The sequence below is a fragment of the Prunus dulcis genome, chromosome 2 (genome assembly GCF_902201215.1).
Source record: "Prunus dulcis chromosome 2, ALMONDv2, whole genome shotgun sequence".
Taxonomy (NCBI): domain Eukaryota; kingdom Viridiplantae; phylum Streptophyta; class Magnoliopsida; order Rosales; family Rosaceae; genus Prunus; species Prunus dulcis.
The window spans coordinates 25,948,343-25,967,490 of NC_047651.1; the positions used below are offsets into that span (position 1 = coordinate 25,948,343).

General features: G+C 39.0%; 4 protein-coding genes and 2 long non-coding RNA genes across 8 annotated transcripts; 4 read left to right on the plus strand and 2 right to left on the minus strand.

Moving 5' to 3' along the window:
- Positions 1-1,794: 1,794 nt before the first annotated feature.
- LOC117619810 (somatic embryogenesis receptor kinase 1-like) lies at positions 1,795-2,949 on the plus strand. The gene is made up of 5 exons (XM_034349848.1): positions 1,795-1,942; positions 2,037-2,105; positions 2,203-2,274; positions 2,368-2,439; positions 2,548-2,949. The coding sequence occupies exons 2-5, from the start codon at positions 2,086-2,088 to the stop codon at positions 2,819-2,821; spliced, it is 438 nt and encodes a 145-aa protein (XP_034205739.1). The 5' UTR covers positions 1,795-1,942; positions 2,037-2,085; the 3' UTR covers positions 2,822-2,949.
- Positions 2,950-3,314: 365 nt separating this feature from the next.
- LOC117619954 lies at positions 3,315-6,689 on the plus strand. Of its 2 annotated transcripts, none has more exons than XR_004584644.1 (2): positions 3,315-3,955; positions 6,176-6,689. It is a non-coding gene; the product is annotated as an uncharacterized LOC117619954 (long non-coding RNA). The 2 variants fall into 2 exon arrangements; XR_004584643.1 differs by having other exon boundaries at positions 6,229-6,689.
- Positions 6,690-8,240: 1,551 nt separating this feature from the next.
- Positions 8,241-10,090, minus strand: LOC117618862. Its single transcript, XR_004584510.1, has 2 exons — positions 9,725-10,090; positions 8,241-8,681 (listed from the first exon to the last, which is right to left on the minus strand). It is a non-coding gene; the product is annotated as an uncharacterized LOC117618862 (long non-coding RNA).
- Positions 10,091-10,281: 191 nt separating this feature from the next.
- Positions 10,282-12,212, minus strand: LOC117619368 (binding partner of ACD11 1). Its single transcript, XM_034349299.1, has 5 exons — positions 11,994-12,212; positions 11,570-11,673; positions 11,402-11,477; positions 11,218-11,304; positions 10,282-11,114 (listed from the first exon to the last, which is right to left on the minus strand). The coding sequence occupies exons 1-5, from the start codon at positions 11,997-11,999 to the stop codon at positions 10,596-10,598; spliced, it is 792 nt and encodes a 263-aa protein (XP_034205190.1). The 5' UTR covers positions 12,000-12,212; the 3' UTR covers positions 10,282-10,595.
- A 93-nt stretch (positions 12,213-12,305) lies between these two features.
- Positions 12,306-15,248, plus strand: LOC117619367 (syntaxin-22). The gene is made up of 7 exons (XM_034349298.1): positions 12,306-12,789; positions 13,172-13,265; positions 13,608-13,747; positions 13,974-14,048; positions 14,315-14,472; positions 14,583-14,683; positions 14,900-15,248. Exons 1-7 carry the CDS (start codon positions 12,539-12,541, stop codon positions 14,963-14,965), a joined length of 885 nt encoding a protein of 294 aa, XP_034205189.1. The 5' UTR covers positions 12,306-12,538; the 3' UTR covers positions 14,966-15,248.
- A 253-nt stretch (positions 15,249-15,501) lies between these two features.
- LOC117620096 (histone acetyltransferase MCC1) lies at positions 15,502-18,979 on the plus strand. Of its 2 annotated transcripts, none has more exons than XM_034350201.1 (8): positions 15,502-15,941; positions 16,127-16,202; positions 16,713-16,788; positions 17,217-17,440; positions 17,531-17,675; positions 18,028-18,127; positions 18,218-18,446; positions 18,598-18,979. In XM_034350201.1, exons 4-8 carry the CDS (start codon positions 17,250-17,252, stop codon positions 18,782-18,784), a joined length of 852 nt encoding a protein of 283 aa, XP_034206092.1. In that variant the 5' UTR covers positions 15,502-15,941; positions 16,127-16,202; positions 16,713-16,788; positions 17,217-17,249; the 3' UTR covers positions 18,785-18,979. The 2 variants fall into 2 exon arrangements, with proteins under 2 accessions (XP_034206092.1, XP_034206091.1); XM_034350200.1 differs by having other exon boundaries at positions 16,725-16,788.
- The last annotated feature ends 169 nt before the right edge of the window (positions 18,980-19,148 follow it).

Consider the following 19,148-nt stretch of genomic DNA (forward strand, 5'->3'; position numbering starts at 1 on the left):
GATACCGACTTTGGTGTCCAGATGAGAAGAAAATTGTTGTAAGCAGAGATGTGACTTTTGATGAGGCTGCTATGGTAAATCAGAACAAGCATGAAGGTGAAATTGAAGCAACTAAGACCATGAGTAGTTCAAAGCAGGTGGAGTTACTGAAAACTCCAGTTGTTCCAGTAAGGTCTGATATTACAGACACTAGTCCTACAGTTGATTCTGATGAAGAGGACGAGGATGATGAAGAGGAGGCACCTACCCAAGAGCCTCCACAGCAACAAGATTCTATTGCAATCAGAAGATCGAGAAGGGAGATTCGAAAGCCTGTTCGATTTACTGATATTGTGGCATATGCACTTCCCGTTATTGAAGATGATATTCCATCCGCCTACAAAGAAGCTGTCAGAAGTTCAGAGAGCGTGGAGTGGAAGAAATCTATGGATGAGGAGATGAAGTCTCTTCATAAAAATGAGACTTGGGAGCTGGTTCAGTTACCAAAGGGGAAGAAAGCAATTGGTTGCAAATGGGTTTATGCCAAAAAGATGGAATCTTTGGGAAAGGACAATGTGAGATTCAAAGCCAGATTAGTAGCTAAAGGATATGCTCAGAAGGAAGGCATTGACTACAATGAGGTATTTTCTCCTGTAGTAAAACATTCCTCTATTCGTATTTTGTTGGCTTTGGTTGCACAGTTTGACCTTGAGTTGGCTCAACTTGATGTCAAGACTGCATTCTTACATGGTGATTTGGAGGAAGAAATTTATATGTCTCAGCCAGAAGGTTTTAAGGTTGCTGGAAAAGAAAATTGGGTTTGCAAATTGCAAAAATCATTGTACGGCTTGAAGCAGTCTCCAAGACAATGGTATAAGCGATTTGATCGGTTTATGATCGGGCAGAAGTACACAAGAAGTCATTATGACCATTGTGTATACTTTCGCAAGCTACAAGATGGAACCTTCATCTATCTGCTTTTATATGTTGATGATATGCTTATAGCATGTAAAAGCAAAGTGGAGATTGAAAGGTTGAAGACTCAACTGAGTAATGAATTTGAGATGAAGGACTTAGGAGAAGCTCGGAAGATACTGGGTATGGAAATTGAAGAGGGAGATATTCTTCTTCAAAAGATTGTGACCGCTGAGAATCCTGCGGATATGTTGACAAAGCCAGTTTCGTTGCTCAAGTTTAAGCACTGCTTAGACTTAATTGGCATTTGTAAAGTTTGTTGATTGCCCCATGGGGGATTGGGAGACGACCATTGAGAGTGTTGCTTCGAGGTTTTGAGCCAAGGTGGAGATTGTTGAAAATTGGCTCAAATGTAGAAGAATTTTGGAGTTGCCCATGTGTGTCAATGTTAGTTGCCCATGTGAATCAATGTTGGCTTGCTATCTTGGTCAAAATGGGTGGATTGTTTGGTAGCCATCCATGGTTGGTAGCCAACATATGAATAGTGTGAGTTTGCATTCACACTCTTGCATCTTTGGCTATAAATTGGAAGCAAATGGTTTCATTTGCAGCATCCAACCAAGGATCCAACCAAGTGTTGAGTAGAAGAGAAAAAATAGCAAGAAAGGCATTTTGCCAAAGAGAGAAACAAATTCTCTCTAGTTGTTCTTTGCTTTGTATCATTGTTTTTTCTCTTCCTTTGTGAGTGTGTGAGGTTGGGTGTATTTGGGTCTTTGGGAAATTGAGTGGTAAACACTATTGTATTCTCTCATTGATTATAGTGGAATACTCCGTCGTCTCCAAATTGGATGTAGGCAATTGCCGAACCAGTATAAATCTTGGTGTTGTTCTTGTTGATTATTTTGTTCAATTTTTCTCCTGCCAGTAGTTATTTATTTTTCACTCCCAGTTGGTTGACGCTTCCGCACAACAACCCTTGCCTTCCATTAAGCTCTTCGTGGGAATGGGTTCAGTGTAGCACAGGCAACATTCCTCGTATAATTGCACTGTGAGTTTCATTATTATTCATTATAATTAATTAGGCTAGCTCCTTATTTGCATTATGATCACTTATTCATTTTTCCTGCCAAAAATCAATACAGGAATCTGAGTAGCTTCGATCTGGTTGGTCCACTACCAGATTGTAGTTCCATGGATGCCCTTGTCACAATGTGAGTTTTTTGAGTCGACCTAGGCTATATATATGGTATGCATTTTCAATGAATAATTAATACTGTTCTTTTTGTTCTCTGGTGGTGGATGGATCAGTGATTTGCACGACAATAGCTTAAATGGTCCTATCCCTGATTTTCTTGGCTCCTTCCCGAATCTAAAGCGACTGTAAGTTATAGCCCCTGCCCCTGTACAATCAATATTTTCAGTGCATATATATATATATATATATTCATGTGTGTGTGCTGTGAGCCCGCCCAGGGATTTGTCAAACAATAGATTCAACGGAACCATACCCACCTCCTTATCCAAAAACAAGAAGTTGGAATTAGTGTAAGTGATCACATATTATTTGATTTTTTGTTCGTTTCAACTTGTTCAATTTGTGTCAAATTATTAAGTAATTAATTTGAATCTTATATATAAATATTATGATTGCAGTGTGACTGGTAATTGTCTCTCTGGAATGTCTTGTCCACCTCCACCTCCACCTCCACCTAAGACACCGCCTCCACCACCCACGACTACTAGTACTGAGACTACTGAGACTACACCACCACCACCACCTTATAACAATCAGAGGACACCACCGCCGCCCGCAGATGTATCCCAATTCGGTTCAGGATCTACTGATGATAGCAAGAACAATGCCCTGCTTTCTATACTAGTGGCAGCCACGATTCAAGCTCTACTGTTAATTACCTACTTTCCCTAATTAATCATTCAATGAATAAATGAATAAATGAATGTGATATTGGACATCTTAGCTTAGTTTCAACTTTAATTAATTAAGTTTCGTGTGCGTGCAACACAAACTAAACTTGTTCTTCTACTATTAATACAACTGGTTATCAATATTTTCAATAAGTTTTGTGGTGTGTTGCAATTTACTTGGTGCATGCTTTATGCGTTTTGATTTTCGGCAGCTAAACAGATGGGCAAGATGAGGGGAAGCCGCGACGCCGAGAGAACGTAACAAAGTAGCTCAATAATGCTTCCCTCCGATTGATGGGTTAAGCCTTCCCTTGCCTTAATCATGTATAGTTGTTGATACTTGCAACAAGGGCTTGCTTAACGCAGAGTGACCGTGTCTAAAAACGACGTGCGTTTTATTGTGCCTGGAAATGGAAATACTTTTTTATTTTTATTTCTCCATTGAAAAGTCTAAAATACCAACTTCAGCTCATGTCAAGCCAGATTCACTCAAAATAGCCACTCCACCACCACACTCGCATGATCGCATCGTGGTGGACGAAAGCAAGAGTCCATTCCTAACCCTAACCCTAACCCTAAAATTTCATCAATGGACAATGCTCAGATGATCAGATCCAAGTGGATCCTTCGCTCCAACCACGCCCGATCTCCGCCAGTCCGAAATCGCCATATCCGATCATCTCGTAGAACGGATTGTTGTATCACTGACGCCTCACCAAGAGAGGCAGAAATCGATAATGGCTGCGATTCAATTCGATTCCCTGACCGGTAATCTTTGCTGATTGAGAATCGACACCTCAATTCTTCTCTTACCGATAATCCTCGTTGGAAATGGGATGCATATTCACTGGCGAAGACCTCGATAGGATTTTCAGTGAACATGCGCGCGACCGATCTGAATTACGCTGTTTCGAATCGCGTCGAGTAGGTTCGGGCTGCTGTCTCGCGAGTTCGAATTCGCTTTGCATTTCAGTCCAATTCCATTGGGTCCCGTCCCGTCGATGGCCGACTTCTTCTAGAAGAAGCGGAACGCGTTGATCGCCTGGTGGGAAGCCTGAGATCGATGATTTTGTTTCTCACTCTTTCAGTGCTTAGTTTTCTTACGAATCTTCACCTTCTTGATCTTTATATGCAGGTAATATTACGCTTCCTTCTATTTAGTTATGCACCGCTTGATTAATTTGTGAAGCAAATTATTTTTCATTTCTGTCAATAAGTACGATGGATTATCAATTGACATGAATTCTACTTTAAGTAAAAATAAATTGTTTAACATCCATTGATTTTGTGGGTATGATATTAGGAATATATTTATCGTTACGTTTAGTTTTATAAAAAATAAAAATAAAAACTTTGGATCAGTTACTATACAATCTACTTGCTGAACGTATTTCCTACATGTTCATCAAGTAGGTATGTCTGAAAACACTAAACCCTAAACCCTAAAATACCTTCCGGAGTTACTTGTTTAGTTGCTGTTAAAATGTTATAAAGCTGCATTTCAGAGTTACATAGTAGTTGCCTTTTATTTCAGTTTGACACGTTTACTTTCATTTGAGTTAGCTTTCTTTTAATAGTTGGGATTAGCAATTTTCATCATGTAGGCTTTTGGTTCGTGGCAGTGTCCCTTGCTTCATTTGATATCTCTTACTTTTCCCATGGTTGATCTTTCGGACTCATACCTAAGTGTTTGTAAAGATCATGTCATATGCATGAGCAGTGGTTGTCCTTAATATTTTTTCATTGCTGTTATTTAGGTTTAGAAATTATGTCACATAGTTAGCGCCACCTTATAGAATTTCTTTGGCATGAAATACATCCGGGCCTGAATTTCCAGAACTGATTTTTTTTTTACCATCTACCGTCTGTTTAGGGATCATCTGTAGTTTATATGGTAATACAGTTTTTTTGGTCTGAGAGGTGAATGATGAATATCCATGCTAAGAATGTTGAAATGTCATACCTGCCTTATTTGATTCTTTAGAATATGGGAAATTTGGCTATAATAGTTTACTTTTAATTTGATTATATCAGTCTCAAGTAAGAGAAATGAGGCTTGCTTGACATCTTAATGAAAGAGGGCCTGGAATGGTACCATTTGATTTATCAGGATTCATACCTTGTGTTGACAGAGTGAATTGCGTTTGCCTACTTGAAATGTAATTGATTCCTGTGTAGCCCCTCTCTTAACTTTTGTCAGGTTTCTGTGTGTTTCATTTTTCTAATGTAGTTTTATATCTTGACTTTGTGATTTGTGCATTTAAAGACCTCATATAATCAGGCATTTGAAATTGGGCTAGACTTAAATTTACCAGCTCTTATGAATCTGCTGATTCTGCTTCTTGTGTTGCTGTTTGGTTGAACCTTTTGTAAACATCAGTAAATTACTGAAAATGATGCCTTTGTAAAGTTACTATACTTAGTGTTAGCTATTTTGTGTTTCCACTTCCTGGAATCAGGGGTGGACCGTCATAGTGACGGGGAATGTCCAGGGCCTTTGCATCATTTAAAGGGACCGCAATTAATACCAAGCAACTGGCCTAGAAATATCAAAAGGAAGTATTTTTCTGATGCTAATGGCCTCTGCAAGGCTGCAGTAAATGCGTGTCAAGGTCTTGGGGTTGAAGTACCCCCATCCTTCTTTGTGTTTGTCTTGTCACGGGATGTGTTACCATGCCCTCCTGATAACTAGATTTGTTTCTGGCTGCAGATAGGACGTTATGTTATGTTATGCATGTGTCTCCTTTTCTTGTCTCAGCCGTTTATGTGTTTTTGCTTTGTAATTTAGTTTTGGTTTACTTTTATTTCGCCCTGGTTTTTGTAAGTTCGTCTGGCTGTGGCCTTGCTGTGTTGGCTTGGCTATGGCTCTCTTGATGTTTGTAGTTTCTTCCTTTTTGGCCTGTTTTATGAAGTGTCATTTCTGACCCCAAAATAAAGAGTGTGTTAAGTGATGACTTACTAGATTATTAAGCCTTTCTTTGCTGGCAACTGGCTCCCTTGAGCTTTAGCTCATTTGCTTGCATTTTTCTTCTTCTTCTCTCTTTTTAGTATTATTGGATAGGAATGGGCTCTAGCTATAATGCTTTTTATTAGAAGTGCTCTGAAGAACTGTTTTATAGTCCATTAGAATTTTCAAAACAATGAGAATAGTTATGTAAATTTGGAAAATATGCTAACGTCAATATTGATCCATTTCTTTTTCTCTATAATATGATGCGTTCATTTAATACGTTATAAGATTGGTAGATTAGAAATTGATCTGGATGCACTGGAGCTGCGCTTCCAGTTATTGTACATCTATTTTTGTTTACTTTATCTGTATTTTTTTGCCAATACTTGATTATATTTTCTGCAGCTATGCTTCTGTTTATATGCATTCATTTGGTTGTTAGCTGTCTTTTCAAACAGCCCCATTGTAAAGTTTGAGAATTCAAAAAGGTGATAAAATAACAGCGATGGTTCGATTACCTCACTCATGGATTTGTAGATGAAGTGAAGGTCGAGGTCGCAGTCGCCACTGAGAAGCCTTGTGATCTTGAGATGATGATAATTTATAAGAAGGGAGTTGGAAGATGAGAAGATAAAATGAGAAAAAGAAAAGATTACGAGGAAGATGACATATCAAGGCTACTGCAGTTGTTGATGCTCTGATTGGGGATTTTGTGTGTGGGTTGTTTCTTGTTTTTTGGTTTTTCTGTGTTGGCCCCAAATTTGAAGGCAATGCTGCTTGGTGTGCGTGTGTGCTCGTGTTTCCATTTTTTTTCTTTTTCACTTTTTCAGATCATCTGATGCATGAGAGAACAATGGATCCACTGACAAGAAATATTAATGATTTAATCGGTAATAACAATTTGGGCCCAAGCCGACAATCCGGAAACATGACATTAAAATATGACAAAATTCCAATATTGGGCTTAACATGGGCATTATTTTCAAGATCTTGGGCTCGGAAATCGTGCCCGTTTTCACATTATTGGGCCTACTTCTTGCCCTGCTTTCCAGTTGTTGGGCCTGTTTCTACGTTATCGGGATGAACCATGGGCCCTTTTCAGATCATTGGTCCAGTTCTCAAGTAATTGTTCGGAATGCCGGGCCGTTATTACGTTATTAGATTGATATCGGGGTATGCTTTCATCTAACTGGGTCAAATTATGGGCTTGTTTTCACAATATTGGGTCCAATTGTGGGTCATTTATACAATATTGCGCCAACTGTAGGCCCCTGTCTATTTTTTGGGCCAATAATTGGGCCTGTTTCCAAGTTATTGGGCCACATGTTGGGCCATTCTCTATTGGGTCGATTCTAGAATTATTCAGCCGACATCGGGCTTGATTACACATAATTGGGCTGACTTTTGGGCCCATTTCAATATTATTGTGCCCTCTTATGGGCCAATTTTCGCATGATTGGCCGACAATGGGCCACTTAAGCTTATTGGGCTGACTTCTGGGCCAGTTTTCATTTTATTGGGCCAACTACAGGCCTGTTTAGGGCTTTTTCCACGTTATTGGGCCACATTCTGGGCCATCTAAGATTATTGGGCCGTCTTATGGGCTTGATTTACAAAATTGGCCCGGATTTTGGGCCCATTTTAATATTGGGCCCTCTTATGGGCCAATTTTCTCATGATTGGGCCGATAATGGGCCACTTACAGCTTATTGGGCTGACTTGTGGGCCCGTTTTCATTTTATTGGGCCAACTACTGTCCCGTTTAGGGCATTTTCCACGTTATTGGGCCACATTCTCGGCCATCTAATATTATTCGGCCGACTTCTGGGCTTGATTTTAATGTTATTGGGCCTATTTGCACATTATTGGGCCGACTTATGGAGCATTTTAGCTTATTGGGCTGACTTCTGGGCCCTTTTTCATTTTATTGGGCCAACTACTGGGTCCGTTTCCACGTTATTGGGCCACATTATGGGCCGTTCTCAGATTATTGGGCCGATTCTAACATTATTGGGCCAACTTCAGAAACTTGTCTCCACATAATTGGGCCGAGTTTTGGGCCCTTTTACGGGCCTATTTACACATTATTGGGCTGACTTATGCGCCATTTTCGGATTATTGGGCTGACTTCTGTACATATTTTCTTGTTGTTGGGCCAATTTCTGGGCCAGTTTTCACACTATTGGGCCAAATATCAGGCCATTGTCAGCTTACTTGTCGATTTCTGGGCCTATTAGTTTTGTGCTTGTTCCCACGACATTGGGCTTGAAGCTGCGCTGTGTTCAGGGTATTGCCCAGATTCATAGGCCCGTTGAGTGGATATTACTGGGCGTACTTAATGTTATTGGCACGACTTTTCGCCCATTACAATCGTTTGGATATTTTGTCCAGTTTTATTCGACTTTTAAAATAAATAAAAAAGAAAAAGGAAATACATGCCTCTTGTAAAATTGTAGTTAAAAAGGCGGTGTAAAAGAGGATTGTCCTGAACGAGGACCCATTAACAATTGAAAAATCGAAAACTCCCAGAGAAACTAAAACAAGATACACCACAATCCAATAGGCTTTTAAATCAAAGAAATTAAACAGTAAATCAATTAAAAAAGGATGGAACAGAAACAGCTGGGGTGATCGATCATTGCAGAACATTGATTAGTATGTTTATTTGTTTGTCTTTTCTGGCCGGTGATGGACTTGGTTCCCCAATTGAAGGCGAGCGAGATTCAAGGAAAAAGAAGCAAATATAACACTGAAACATTTACACAACTAAACGAAACACATCAATTATGTCCACTATCTGGATGCAAAAGATTAAACAAACCTTGTATTTTGAGGGTTTGAGGTTGCCAAACTCACCCATCAGAGTAGCTCAAACCTTTTGTTCTGTGTAGGTACCTATACTTATCGACTTCTGATATGAGAAAAAGAAAAGAGATTAGAAAAACAGAAACATTACATTTGCTATAATCCTGTTTAAACATTGAAATACCTTTTTACTTTTTATAGTCACTTCCATCTAAAGAAAAACAAGCAATGAACTTCCCTCAACAGAACTCTATTTTCACTAAAATCATATCCAACCTACTAACTGTTATTGGAGAAATGAGGTTTCTACATGTTTCAGTCGGTGTATCTCTACATGTGTGTTACTGTATGCTGTGAAGATGTAGCATTTAAAAAATAATACATATACAGAAGCACGACAAAATTATGCGACAAGGAAAAATATACAATCCATCAGGAAGGAAAAAGAACAATAAACAATGAATACCAAAAATAAAATCTCAAAGTCAGCAAACCCTATAAATAATGATGTTTTATACGACAAACTTCCAGCATATAGGTTCCCATGGTTTCTTTCTATAGCATCAAAAGTGGCTAATGTAATTTGAGAAAAGCTAGCCCCAAAGGCGAGCTTTTGACCTTGTTTTTGCCCAACCCATACTGGAAACTCCAGGTATACTTTGTGTGCTTTACTCAAATTGATAGCAGCTTAAAAACTACAGGGAATTAAAGTAACAAGACCTGATCGATACACACAAGAAATTTGGTGCATCTGATTTTCATTGCTGATATCCAAGACTTAGTAATTAATGTCTCTGAGTTTAAGTTTCTAACCAAATGGTAAAGTATCAACCTGAAATTTCAGTTTCTAAGCTGTTGCCATAAAGATAGGCATACATAGAAAGCAATTCGGCTCCTAATAGACAAGCCTACATTGCCTTAATTTTCAATTTCAACAGAAAATGTTCAACAACAACATCAAAATATCAAAATGGCGTGCTTCTTAGACTCAGGCAACAACTATCTTCAAATTCCGTCAACGAATTGTCTTGGAATTATGATTTGCATCCAAAATGCAATTCCCAGAAATTATAAAATAAAAATCCAAAACATCCAGCGTAAATAGAAAGATCATTAACATGAAAAGCAACTAGAATATGTAGGGGCAACCTGCCGACTCGTCAGAGCCTTGTTGGAGCTGAAAACCTAATACGAGACGAATCAAGATCTCGTAGCGCGAGATCGAGCAAAAATTTCTCCGGCGATCCGATCTAAGAGGACGTCCAAGGCTGGGGATCTTCGGAGCCGAAATTGAAACCCTAGATCCAGGCGCGAAGAAGAATGCGTAGAACACATTCGGATTAGGGTTAAAGTTTGGGATTGTGTTGATGTAGAAGACGAAGAATGAAGAACAATGCGTCGAACGAGGCCATGGCCATGGTAGAGTGATGGGGGGTAGGGAAGGGTAGGTTTAGGGTCTGAGAATTGAGACTTGGTCGCGTTGGTTGGTTCCGATTCTTCAACCTCAACGAACTTGTTTGTTTGGAGCGATTTTATTATGTTTAGGGATATTCCTTACTAATTCATCTTAGCCGTTCATATCCTTGAAAAGGTCTGACGGCTGAGAATACACCGCATCAGCATATTGAGTTCCAAAATTCAGTCGTACTAGCACTAGAGAATAGAGATATCAAATTCCAAAATGAATGCAAGTTAAGGCCGTCAAATTACCCAAAGAACAAATTGCCTTGACATAAATAACTTGATACGAAAGCACAAATAGATAGAATAGAACACACATAAAAGAATTGTTCAAGAATCCCAGCAACAGACAGCAGGGAGGGGAGGGATGCATACACAAGTCATTTGAGTGACAGAAAGGCATACAGAAATCATTCATTCGTGAAAATAAACCTCCAGCAGCAATTAATTCCTCCTATATATTCTAAACAAACAGGAAAGCAAACTAGTACAACTTATACTAAAGCTCCAGCTTGCTCATGACTCGTGACTCGTGACTCGTGACTCGTGAGTCATTAGTTTAGTGGGTAGCATCCTTGGGAGAATGTACTTGAGTGATCTGAGTAGCACTACTGCCTTCCACTTTCTTTCCACCCTCTTCCTCTGCTGAAACCTTATCCATGGTCTTCTGCCCCACTTCACCTGCTGCCTTGGCTGCCCTGTTATACGCACCGGTTACCCACGACGTCCCAGTTAGTATGTAACGGTTTTTCATGATGGCAGATCCAGCACTGCTCACCGTCTGCTCTGCAGCTGAAAACGCATTCTTGGTCTTCTCAGAAACCTGAAACTTTTCATCCATTTCCCTCACCTTATCATTTACCATGCTTGTGCCAGCACTAATTTTCTCAGTGAAACCAATCTTTTGGTCCAAAGAAGTTACTGTGGCCGTTGCAGTTGAAGTAAGCTGGTGTTTCTCATCAAAGGCCTTTGCCTTGTTGATTGCATCTTTTCCCAAAACAAAGCCTTTGGCTAGCATGCTGCTCACAACATCCTCTGCGTTTTGGGCAGCACCACCAGAACTTACATTATCTGTTGCCTGAGGAGATTGAACATTGTCAGAAACAAACAAAACTATTGCATAATATGTATATATATATATATTGTTAAAAGAAAAGGTGCCCCTCAGGAAATAATATTACACTTGGAAGTGCTGAATCTGCAGCGGCTGGAAGCTTGTAATCTGGAGCCAGGTCTATGGTAACGGACTGATCAACTATAGTTGCTCCCTGAAACACACAAGCATATCAAATGAGATCACACCGAAACTCAGAAATTATTATAATATAAGGGAAAGAGGCCAAGAACAGTGAGAAGTGAACCCACCGAAAGAAGCACTGAAGTTTCTGCCCCTTTGGGGTTCTTGAAGGTAACATATGCAAGCTGAGACCTCTCGTTGTCCCTTGAATAAAATAAAATAATAAAACAAAATCAACTTTCACCATCCTGTTCAAGTTATTAGTAACCCGAAACGAGAAAGAAAAGAAAACCAACCCTTGTATTTCAATGTATTCGATTTCACCGGAGAAGCAAAAGAATTCCTTTAAATCATTCTCCGTTGCACCCAGGGAGACATTGTTAACTTTCACTGTCCTTATCTGCCATTGGGAACAAAACCAAATCAGACTCAGAGAATACATATTACCATGGAAATGGGGTAAAGAAATAATGACCAAATTGTTTTCCAAAAACACTCAAACTAAAAAGAAACTTTAGTACCAAAAAAATAAACATGTAGAAGAAGGCACAATAAACATCAAAGAAGAGATTGGGGGGGATCAAATATTCAAAACCACTTTTGATTTGGTAACGAATCGATATTTAAGCAAGCAAATAAACAAATTTGGATCAGAATTCAGAAGGATAGTTATTAAAATAAATTGATAAACGAACGAATTAGAGTGAGTGGAGAACTGACCTCCATCAAATACAAGGCCTGTTTGGGTATGATGAACAAATCTCTCTCAACAAGGAAGAAGAAAGAAACAGAGGAGGAGAGCAGAGGGAAGCCGGTTATTTGGGATCAGGGACAACTGCCGATGTCAAATGCATTGAATGGGCTGAAAACCAGGCCCAATCCAATATTATAAATTGGGCTAATTATCCATGACAAGCCCACTAACTAGCAAAGCCTTCAACGGCAGTACGACAGTTGTTGTGACTGCGAGATTGATCATATGGATGGACGTTAGCAACTTGGGTTGGGTTGGGACGGGAAGGGAAAGCATAGTTTGACCTTTCTAGTTTCAAGTTTGAAGTACGGGTGAAATTGAATTGTGATTCGTGGAGGAGGAGACACTTTCAAGGAACGTTTCAACCAACGAAACTTCCCTCTTGTCTTTGTTGTCTTCACCCACCAAACACCATAAGCCAAGCAACCCAAGGAAGGAACACTAGCAGAAACAGAGTCTTCCTTCTTCATCAATCAATCCGCACAACACAAGGAACAAAGAGAAAGAAAGAATGAGTTTCCAAGATCTTGAGGCTGCTACTCCGCAGCAACAACGACAACCCATTTACTCGAATTCAATTCAGAAGCAAAGACAACGAGCAGCATATCAATATCAAGATCAAGATCAAAGTCAAAATCTTTACGAGCCTTCTCAGGCTGTGTCTGCTGGGATTTTCCAAATCAATACCGCCGTCTCCTCCTTTTTCCGCCTAGTCAATTCCCTCGGCACCCCTAGAGACACCCTTCAACTCCGTGACAAGCTGTGAGCTTTTCTCTCTTCTTTCCCTCTCTCGTTCTCTTTTTATTTTATATTATGAATGATTAATTCGACTTCTAGTTCCTTTTCCCTGTTTATTTAGTTCCATTTCAGCCTTTGGCGCCTTAACTGATTGATTGTACATTGAGCTATAAGTGCTCGAATTGTCTGTTTTCTACATTGTGGGTGGGTTTCTATATATTTGGGAAATAACATATATTTGAGAGAAAGTCCGCCTATTGAAATTTGTTGTCTGGTTTGTGCTGTTCCAGCTAATGCATATATATGTATATTGGCAAATGCGGATTGTTTGGTTGCGACTTGGAAACGAAAGCCCTTCTTTCCTCTTTTATGGCATTATCACTCATTGACTACTTTTTACTGGCAGGCATAAGTCACGGGCGCATATTGGGGAGTTGGTGAAAGATACTTCGGCCAAACTTAAGCAAGCCAGTGAAACTGATCAGCATGCCCAAGTTAGTGTAAGTGCATATGCAAGTATACTTCTCTAAATTATATAGGAGTTCAATATTTTCACTACTCCTAACTTTGTGTATGGGGCATTCTGAGACATTCCCACCCCCTGAATCGAAACAAGAAAAGAAAAAGGGAAAATTAACTACTCTCAGTGTAGTGTGTGTGGTGATCTGGTTCTATTCTTCCGCTCTATATATTTTTATTGGCTTCATATGGTTGTGATTCCTTTATCATTTCTGAATGAATTAGCCCTGGGTTATCATATGTATATATCCAGTGTATGTTTCCTCTTGTGGTCAGTGGAGTTGGGGGTTCTCACCTTTTCAGGGACACTTTTCGAAATGCAGGTTGTCAAGAAGATTGCTGATGCTAAGCTTGCAAAGGATTTCCAGGCGGTTCTTAAAGAATTTCAGAAGGCTCAGAGGCTTGCAGCTGAAAGGGAAACAACATTTGCTCCTTTTGTTCCCAAAGACGTTCTGCCAACCAGGTAAATTAGTTGATACCAAAAGGAACACAGGACACACTTTACAGAAGCATTAAATTTTCTGTAAAATGTAAACTTGTGTCTAAGTTGACATAATTCTTCTTAATGATTAAACTATAATTGCAAATGCCAGTAGTCTCCCAGAAACTGTGATAATATGTATAGTTGCTAATTATCTCTCTTTTATTTAAACCTTTTACTCATATATGCCTTTCATCATATTGTGCAGTTATCTTGCCCATGAGCAGGAGATGAGTTCAACTACGAGTTCCAAACAGCAAGCTCTTCTGCTAGAATCAAGAAGGTGGGCAAACAAATATACATCCATAAATTGGCAGCTCTTTGCAGTAACTATTGAGAATGTGTTTGCAGCTTCTTGTTATGGCATGCCGGCGCGTGACCCCGGGGTGGGTCTGTGTTGGCTTAGTCAACCAAAATCTAACTAAGGAAGGTTTTTGAGTAATTGGGACATGCCTCTCAAATTAATGATTGCCTTTGAGGTTGAGTGCCTTGCATGATGCAATTTAGCTTCATTGATTTAAGTTATAAGATTGAATCTGTTGTATGCAGACAAGAGGTTTTACTGGCGGACAATGAGATTGCATTCAATGAAGCTATTATTGAAGAAAGGGAGCAAGGGATCCAAGAAATTCAACAACAGATCAGTGAGGTTAATGAGATTTTCAAAGATCTAGCTGTCCTGGTCCATGATCAAGGAGCTATAATCGGTTAGTCCAATGCCTGTTAGTTGTTATCCAAAAATTGAATTGGTATACGTTGAGTCATTTGGATTTTGTGTGCCGTACTTTGAATGATGCTGTACATGTGTTATTTTCAGATGATATTGGCTCTAACATTGAGAACTCTCATGCTGCAACTGCGCAAGCCACCTCCCAGCTTGTGAAAGCATCTAAGATCCAAAGATCTAATTCATCTCTGGTAATTTTTCCTTCAACACATGGGTTTCTTCAAACTGTCTCCCATTTTATCAGGAACACAATTTCACCTTAAGTTTAGCTGGATTGATTCATCTGTGACATGACTGACTGACTAGTGATTTAACGAAAGTTTTAGATTTGAGATATATAACTCTTAATTTTTCTTTCCTTTCCCTGAAGAAGGAATTGATGATGTAATCATTATTTGTGCATGCAGACCTGTTTGCTGTTGGTGATTTTTGGGATCATCCTGATCATTGTCATTATAGTTGTGGTCGCTTGAGCAGTGATTTCTTGATGCTCTCAAAGTAATGATCTTCTAAATCGTTGGTGGTGTTTCCTTCCTACAACTTCCAACTTCAACTTGAACTTAAGCTTGACCTTTTGGTCTGATTATGTTACCAAATGACTCACCACTCTAGGGCTCTTGATGCGGCGGCCATCATCCTCGTATGTAAATATGCACAGTTAGTAGTATATGTGGAATCTGCAACGCTCCCTCTCTAAGGGACATACAGAAAACAAATGTAATTTTTTTATTTATCAAAGTTTCGAAATTCTTTGCATCTCTGCTCATCTGTACTGTATCATGATTTTTTATATCATCCAAACAAAGTAAAAAGTAGTTGATCAAGATTTTTAAAAAATAATAAAAAATAATTGGTTTGCCTAATGATAATAATAGACCGTACCATACAACTTGCCTTGGCAAATTGCGTAGCAGGACACTTGCTTTAACAAAGAATAAGATGCTGCCTTTGTTTTATTTTCTTTCCATCTTTCTTGCGTGGTGGATGGAGAAACAATCTACCCAGGACAGGAGACAACAAAAGAAAAGGAAAACCTTAAGGCGCGTTTGGACACGTCTCAAACAGAACTAAAGTAGCCCATTCCAAGCTTCAGCCCAAGAAACTCAAGAGTGGCAACAACATGAATCATCGTATTTAGCCCAAGAAAAGAATAAAGAAACTAGCAATATGCCCTTTTATTTTTATTGGTTCCTGAAAGACACAGACAGCAAAGTCTTGGTCTTGGATGTTACCTTACTCGAGAGCTGGGAGTAGGCTACTCGGAAAGAAAGAGGGAGAGAAGTCAGTGGCACGAAAGCATAATAAGATTCCAAATCACCAGTATCCCAAGTTCCCAACCCAAACCCAACGAAGCGATTCCGAGAGAGGCATGGGATTGGCAACAACCTTTTAGTTTTACAGAGAAAAACTGAAACTGCCCATTCCTATCTATCTCACCCACCCACCAAGGTAAAGCCGTCTGAGATCTCAGCTTGGTTTCTGTTTGCTATCAAATTCAAAACACTGTTTTTTGTGTGTGTGCTCAAAGCTATCAAATTCTTCTTGTATTGAATGTTATTTTTATGGGGAATCAAGATGTGCTTGTTAGAATTCAATTGGTTGGTAATTTCTCTGTCTTTGCACTTTCCTCTCAGTTGGCGATGACAATTGATCTTATCCGGAAATTTTGATGCACTGCAAGAATTGAGCTTTTCTTGGTGCCTTGTGCATGTAAGTTGTTCTCTCTCTCTCTCTCTCTCTCTCTCTCTCTCTCTCTCTCTCTCTCTCTCTCTCTCTCTCTGTGTTCTTTTTACAAGCTGTTCCAATTCGTGGATTCAATTCAATTAGACCATGATACAATTTGCCAATTTGCCAATTACATTTGAGTTCATACAAAAATCATGCGTTAGACTTGAATTCATCAGAAACTTCAACTCGGCATGTGTTACAATTTGCAAATCGAATCACCCTGGACTTGATACCAGTAGGAAGTGCATGGCTTGTGAACCAAACCCATAAATAATAATATGATTTGGGGCAGAGAACGTGTGATGAACCATCTATTTTTCTCCCACCTAATTAGTATCATGTCATGTTCTTAATTCTAAATATATCTTGTTCATTCTGTTGAACTTGAAATACCCACGATCCTGTATTATCTCTTCTAGACCTTCTCTGTTTTCTTGGATGGAATTAGCTTCAAGACTTTATTTATTGGTAAAATAAAAATGATATTCCTAGTTGACTCTGCAGGTCACGTTTGAAGAGTCGGATACTCTAATTTGCCCATTCATTGTCATGGAAAGCGTCAGTCGAGGTAAATACTTCAAGTACAAAACTCTATTTCACCTCTATTCCCGTGACTGTGCATAAACATATCGGATCTGTAATGGACCTTCTGCCTTTTTATCTTGGGAAAAAATGTCCTTGCAATTACCAGGTCAGGCTAATAACCTCTAAGTTCAATTCTGAACCAACCTAATGATTTTTGAAAGTTCAAAACAACTGCCCAGATGCCATTAATAGAGGACAGAGAGTAGAGGATATCAGTCATTTTCAACTTTCTTAATTTCGTATCTAACTGGATACTTGAACGTATCTTGTTATCACTCAATGAAGATGCTAATCTTCATCAGTTTGTGGGCTTCATAGACGCATCAGGCTTTCAAAACTTGTGAAGTATTGCTTTGTTTATTTATGATTTGTCAATATGGAAATTATTGTATGGCATCATTTCTCTTACAGTTGACAGAAACTACTGCATGGCTTTTGTGGCTGATGTGGCATAAATGGAAGGAGAAATTCATGTGCAAATTCTCCAAGTCTATCAAATTTTTGCAGGGGATTGACCACACAATCCCAATGGTGAACCCAAAACTTTCCCGCCGTCCAACCATATCCTACAGGCCTATACAACCGTCTGACCTTGAGATCTTAGAGCAAATCCATGCTGATTTATTTCCCATTAGGTACGTAATCTCATTTGATACTTTCTCGTGGGTATGTTCTTTGCTACAGTAACACAGCTTCCTCACTAAAGATTTTGTCAATCTCTGCAGGTATGAGGCTGAGTTTTTTCAAAATGTAGTCAATGGACATGATATTGTGTCATGGGCAGCTGTTGATCGAAGTCGTCCAAATGGTCAAAGTGATGAACTTATTGGATTTGTAACCGCCCGAATTGTTCTTGCCAAAGAAAGTGAGGTGGGTCCTCTACATTTCTAGCATTCTTTCTTCCTGTGTGCATCTGTAGGGAGGAACCAGCACTAATTCCCTCAACCATGAAACCATAATGGAGAAAGGATTGGATCCTAGGTCTTTGGTATCTACCAGTAGCAGATTGGTAATAAGGAAATGGTTGATTAAAAAAAGTTATTGTGGTTATTATTTGGTCTTTCTGTTTTAATTGAAACCATGGAACTTGTGAGTACTTACGGAGGTTGACATTCAAGATATTGCTAGTATAAGAAAGTATAGGTTTGCTGCAATTTTCTTTTTATTGTTAAATTTCCTAAGTTTCCCTTACTCTTTTATGAACAAAACATTGGCCCTGTAGATAGGGGATCTGCTCAGTTACGAACCGTCAAAATCAGATCAGACATTAATCTACATTCTGACACTGGGAGTTGTCGAATCTTTCAGAAATCTTGGCATAGGTAAGGGTTTGTCTCTTGTTTGATATGAATTCTTAGACTTTGTTTCACCATATGACCATATATATAATTTGTTTCTCCTTGGACTTGCAGCTTCAGCACTTATTCGTGAGGTCATAAAATATGCCTCAAGTATTCCAACCTGCCGAGGAATTTACTTGCATGTCATTTCTTACAATAATGCGGCAATCCATTTGTACAAGAAAATGTCATTCATGTGTGTAAGAAGGTTGCAAGGCTTTTATTTGATCAATGGTCAGCATTATGATTCGTATCTGTTTGTCTACTATGTAAATGGTGGCCGATCTCCTTGTTCACCATTGTAAGTAGAACACCCTTCATTTTTGGTTGATTCTGATATTCCATATTATTTTCTGAACATTTTGATTATGGGATGATGAGATTCTGTACTGTGGGTCATTATAGATTAGACACACTTATGGTAATTTAACAATTGATATTTGATGTTGCAGAGAGCTTGTTACAGGGACGCTGAATTTGATGAGGAATGGGCTTAAGTCTGTGTTTGCAAGGCTACGGAAGAAGGAAGACAGGAAGGTCTCAAAATGGGGGAAATGTAAAGAAACGCATTGCCTTATATCGACTACACAAAGCAGGAGAAACCTGACAACGGAGTGTACAGGGTATGAATGTGTTTGATTTGTTTGTTTATATTAGAGGGCTTGGATGAGCAGCAAAAGTATTAATTAATTAATTAGCAATCCATTGTATTGTTATTTGTATACCTAACTACCCTATTTCTTGTGTTTAACCATGGCATATAATTACTTTTACATTACCATCTATTTTAATTTTTATGCATGGAATGGAATAAACGATGTTGTGTTGTTGTAACTTGTACCTGTTTGTTTGTTCTTTTATATTTTATTCTTTTGCCTTTGGAATCTAATTATATATATATGTAACATACGTACACCAAGACCAGAGCACAACGAGCTAGTAATCCTCCTCCTCCTTCTCAACACCCCATCTCGAAATCCAAACATAAACCTTAAACCCTAAA

Excerpts from the sequence above, each read along its gene's own strand:
- LOC117620096 (XM_034350201.1), top strand. The coding sequence starts at position 17,250 with ATGTGGCATAAATGGAAGGAGAAATTCATGTGCAAATTCTCCAAGTCT. Across the intron at positions 17,676-18,027 it reads TTCTTGCCAAAGAAAGTGAG|ATAGGGGATCTGCTCAGTTA; the intron begins GTGGGTCCTCTA and ends TTGGCCCTGTAG. Across the intron at positions 18,447-18,597 it reads CGATCTCCTTGTTCACCATT|AGAGCTTGTTACAGGGACGC; the intron begins GTAAGTAGAACA and ends TTGATGTTGCAG.
- LOC117619367 (XM_034349298.1), top strand. The coding sequence starts at position 12,539 with ATGAGTTTCCAAGATCTTGAGGCTGCTACTCCGCAGCAACAACGACAA. Across the intron at positions 13,266-13,607 it reads ATCAGCATGCCCAAGTTAGT|GTTGTCAAGAAGATTGCTGA; the intron begins GTAAGTGCATAT and ends TTCGAAATGCAG. Across the intron at positions 13,748-13,973 it reads AAAGACGTTCTGCCAACCAG|TTATCTTGCCCATGAGCAGG; the intron begins GTAAATTAGTTG and ends CATATTGTGCAG.
- LOC117619810 (XM_034349848.1), top strand. The coding sequence starts at position 2,086 with ATGGATGCCCTTGTCACAAT. Across the intron at positions 2,275-2,367 it reads TTCCCGAATCTAAAGCGACT|GGATTTGTCAAACAATAGAT; the intron begins GTAAGTTATAGC and ends GAGCCCGCCCAG. Across the intron at positions 2,440-2,547 it reads AACAAGAAGTTGGAATTAGT|TGTGACTGGTAATTGTCTCT; the intron begins GTAAGTGATCAC and ends TTATGATTGCAG.
- LOC117619368 (XM_034349299.1), bottom strand. Across the intron at positions 11,478-11,569 it reads GAATACATTGAAATACAAGG|GGACAACGAGAGGTCTCAGC; the intron begins GTTGGTTTTCTT and ends ATTTTATTCAAG. Across the intron at positions 11,305-11,401 it reads AAACTTCAGTGCTTCTTTCG|GGAGCAACTATAGTTGATCA; the intron begins GTGGGTTCACTT and ends TGTGTGTTTCAG.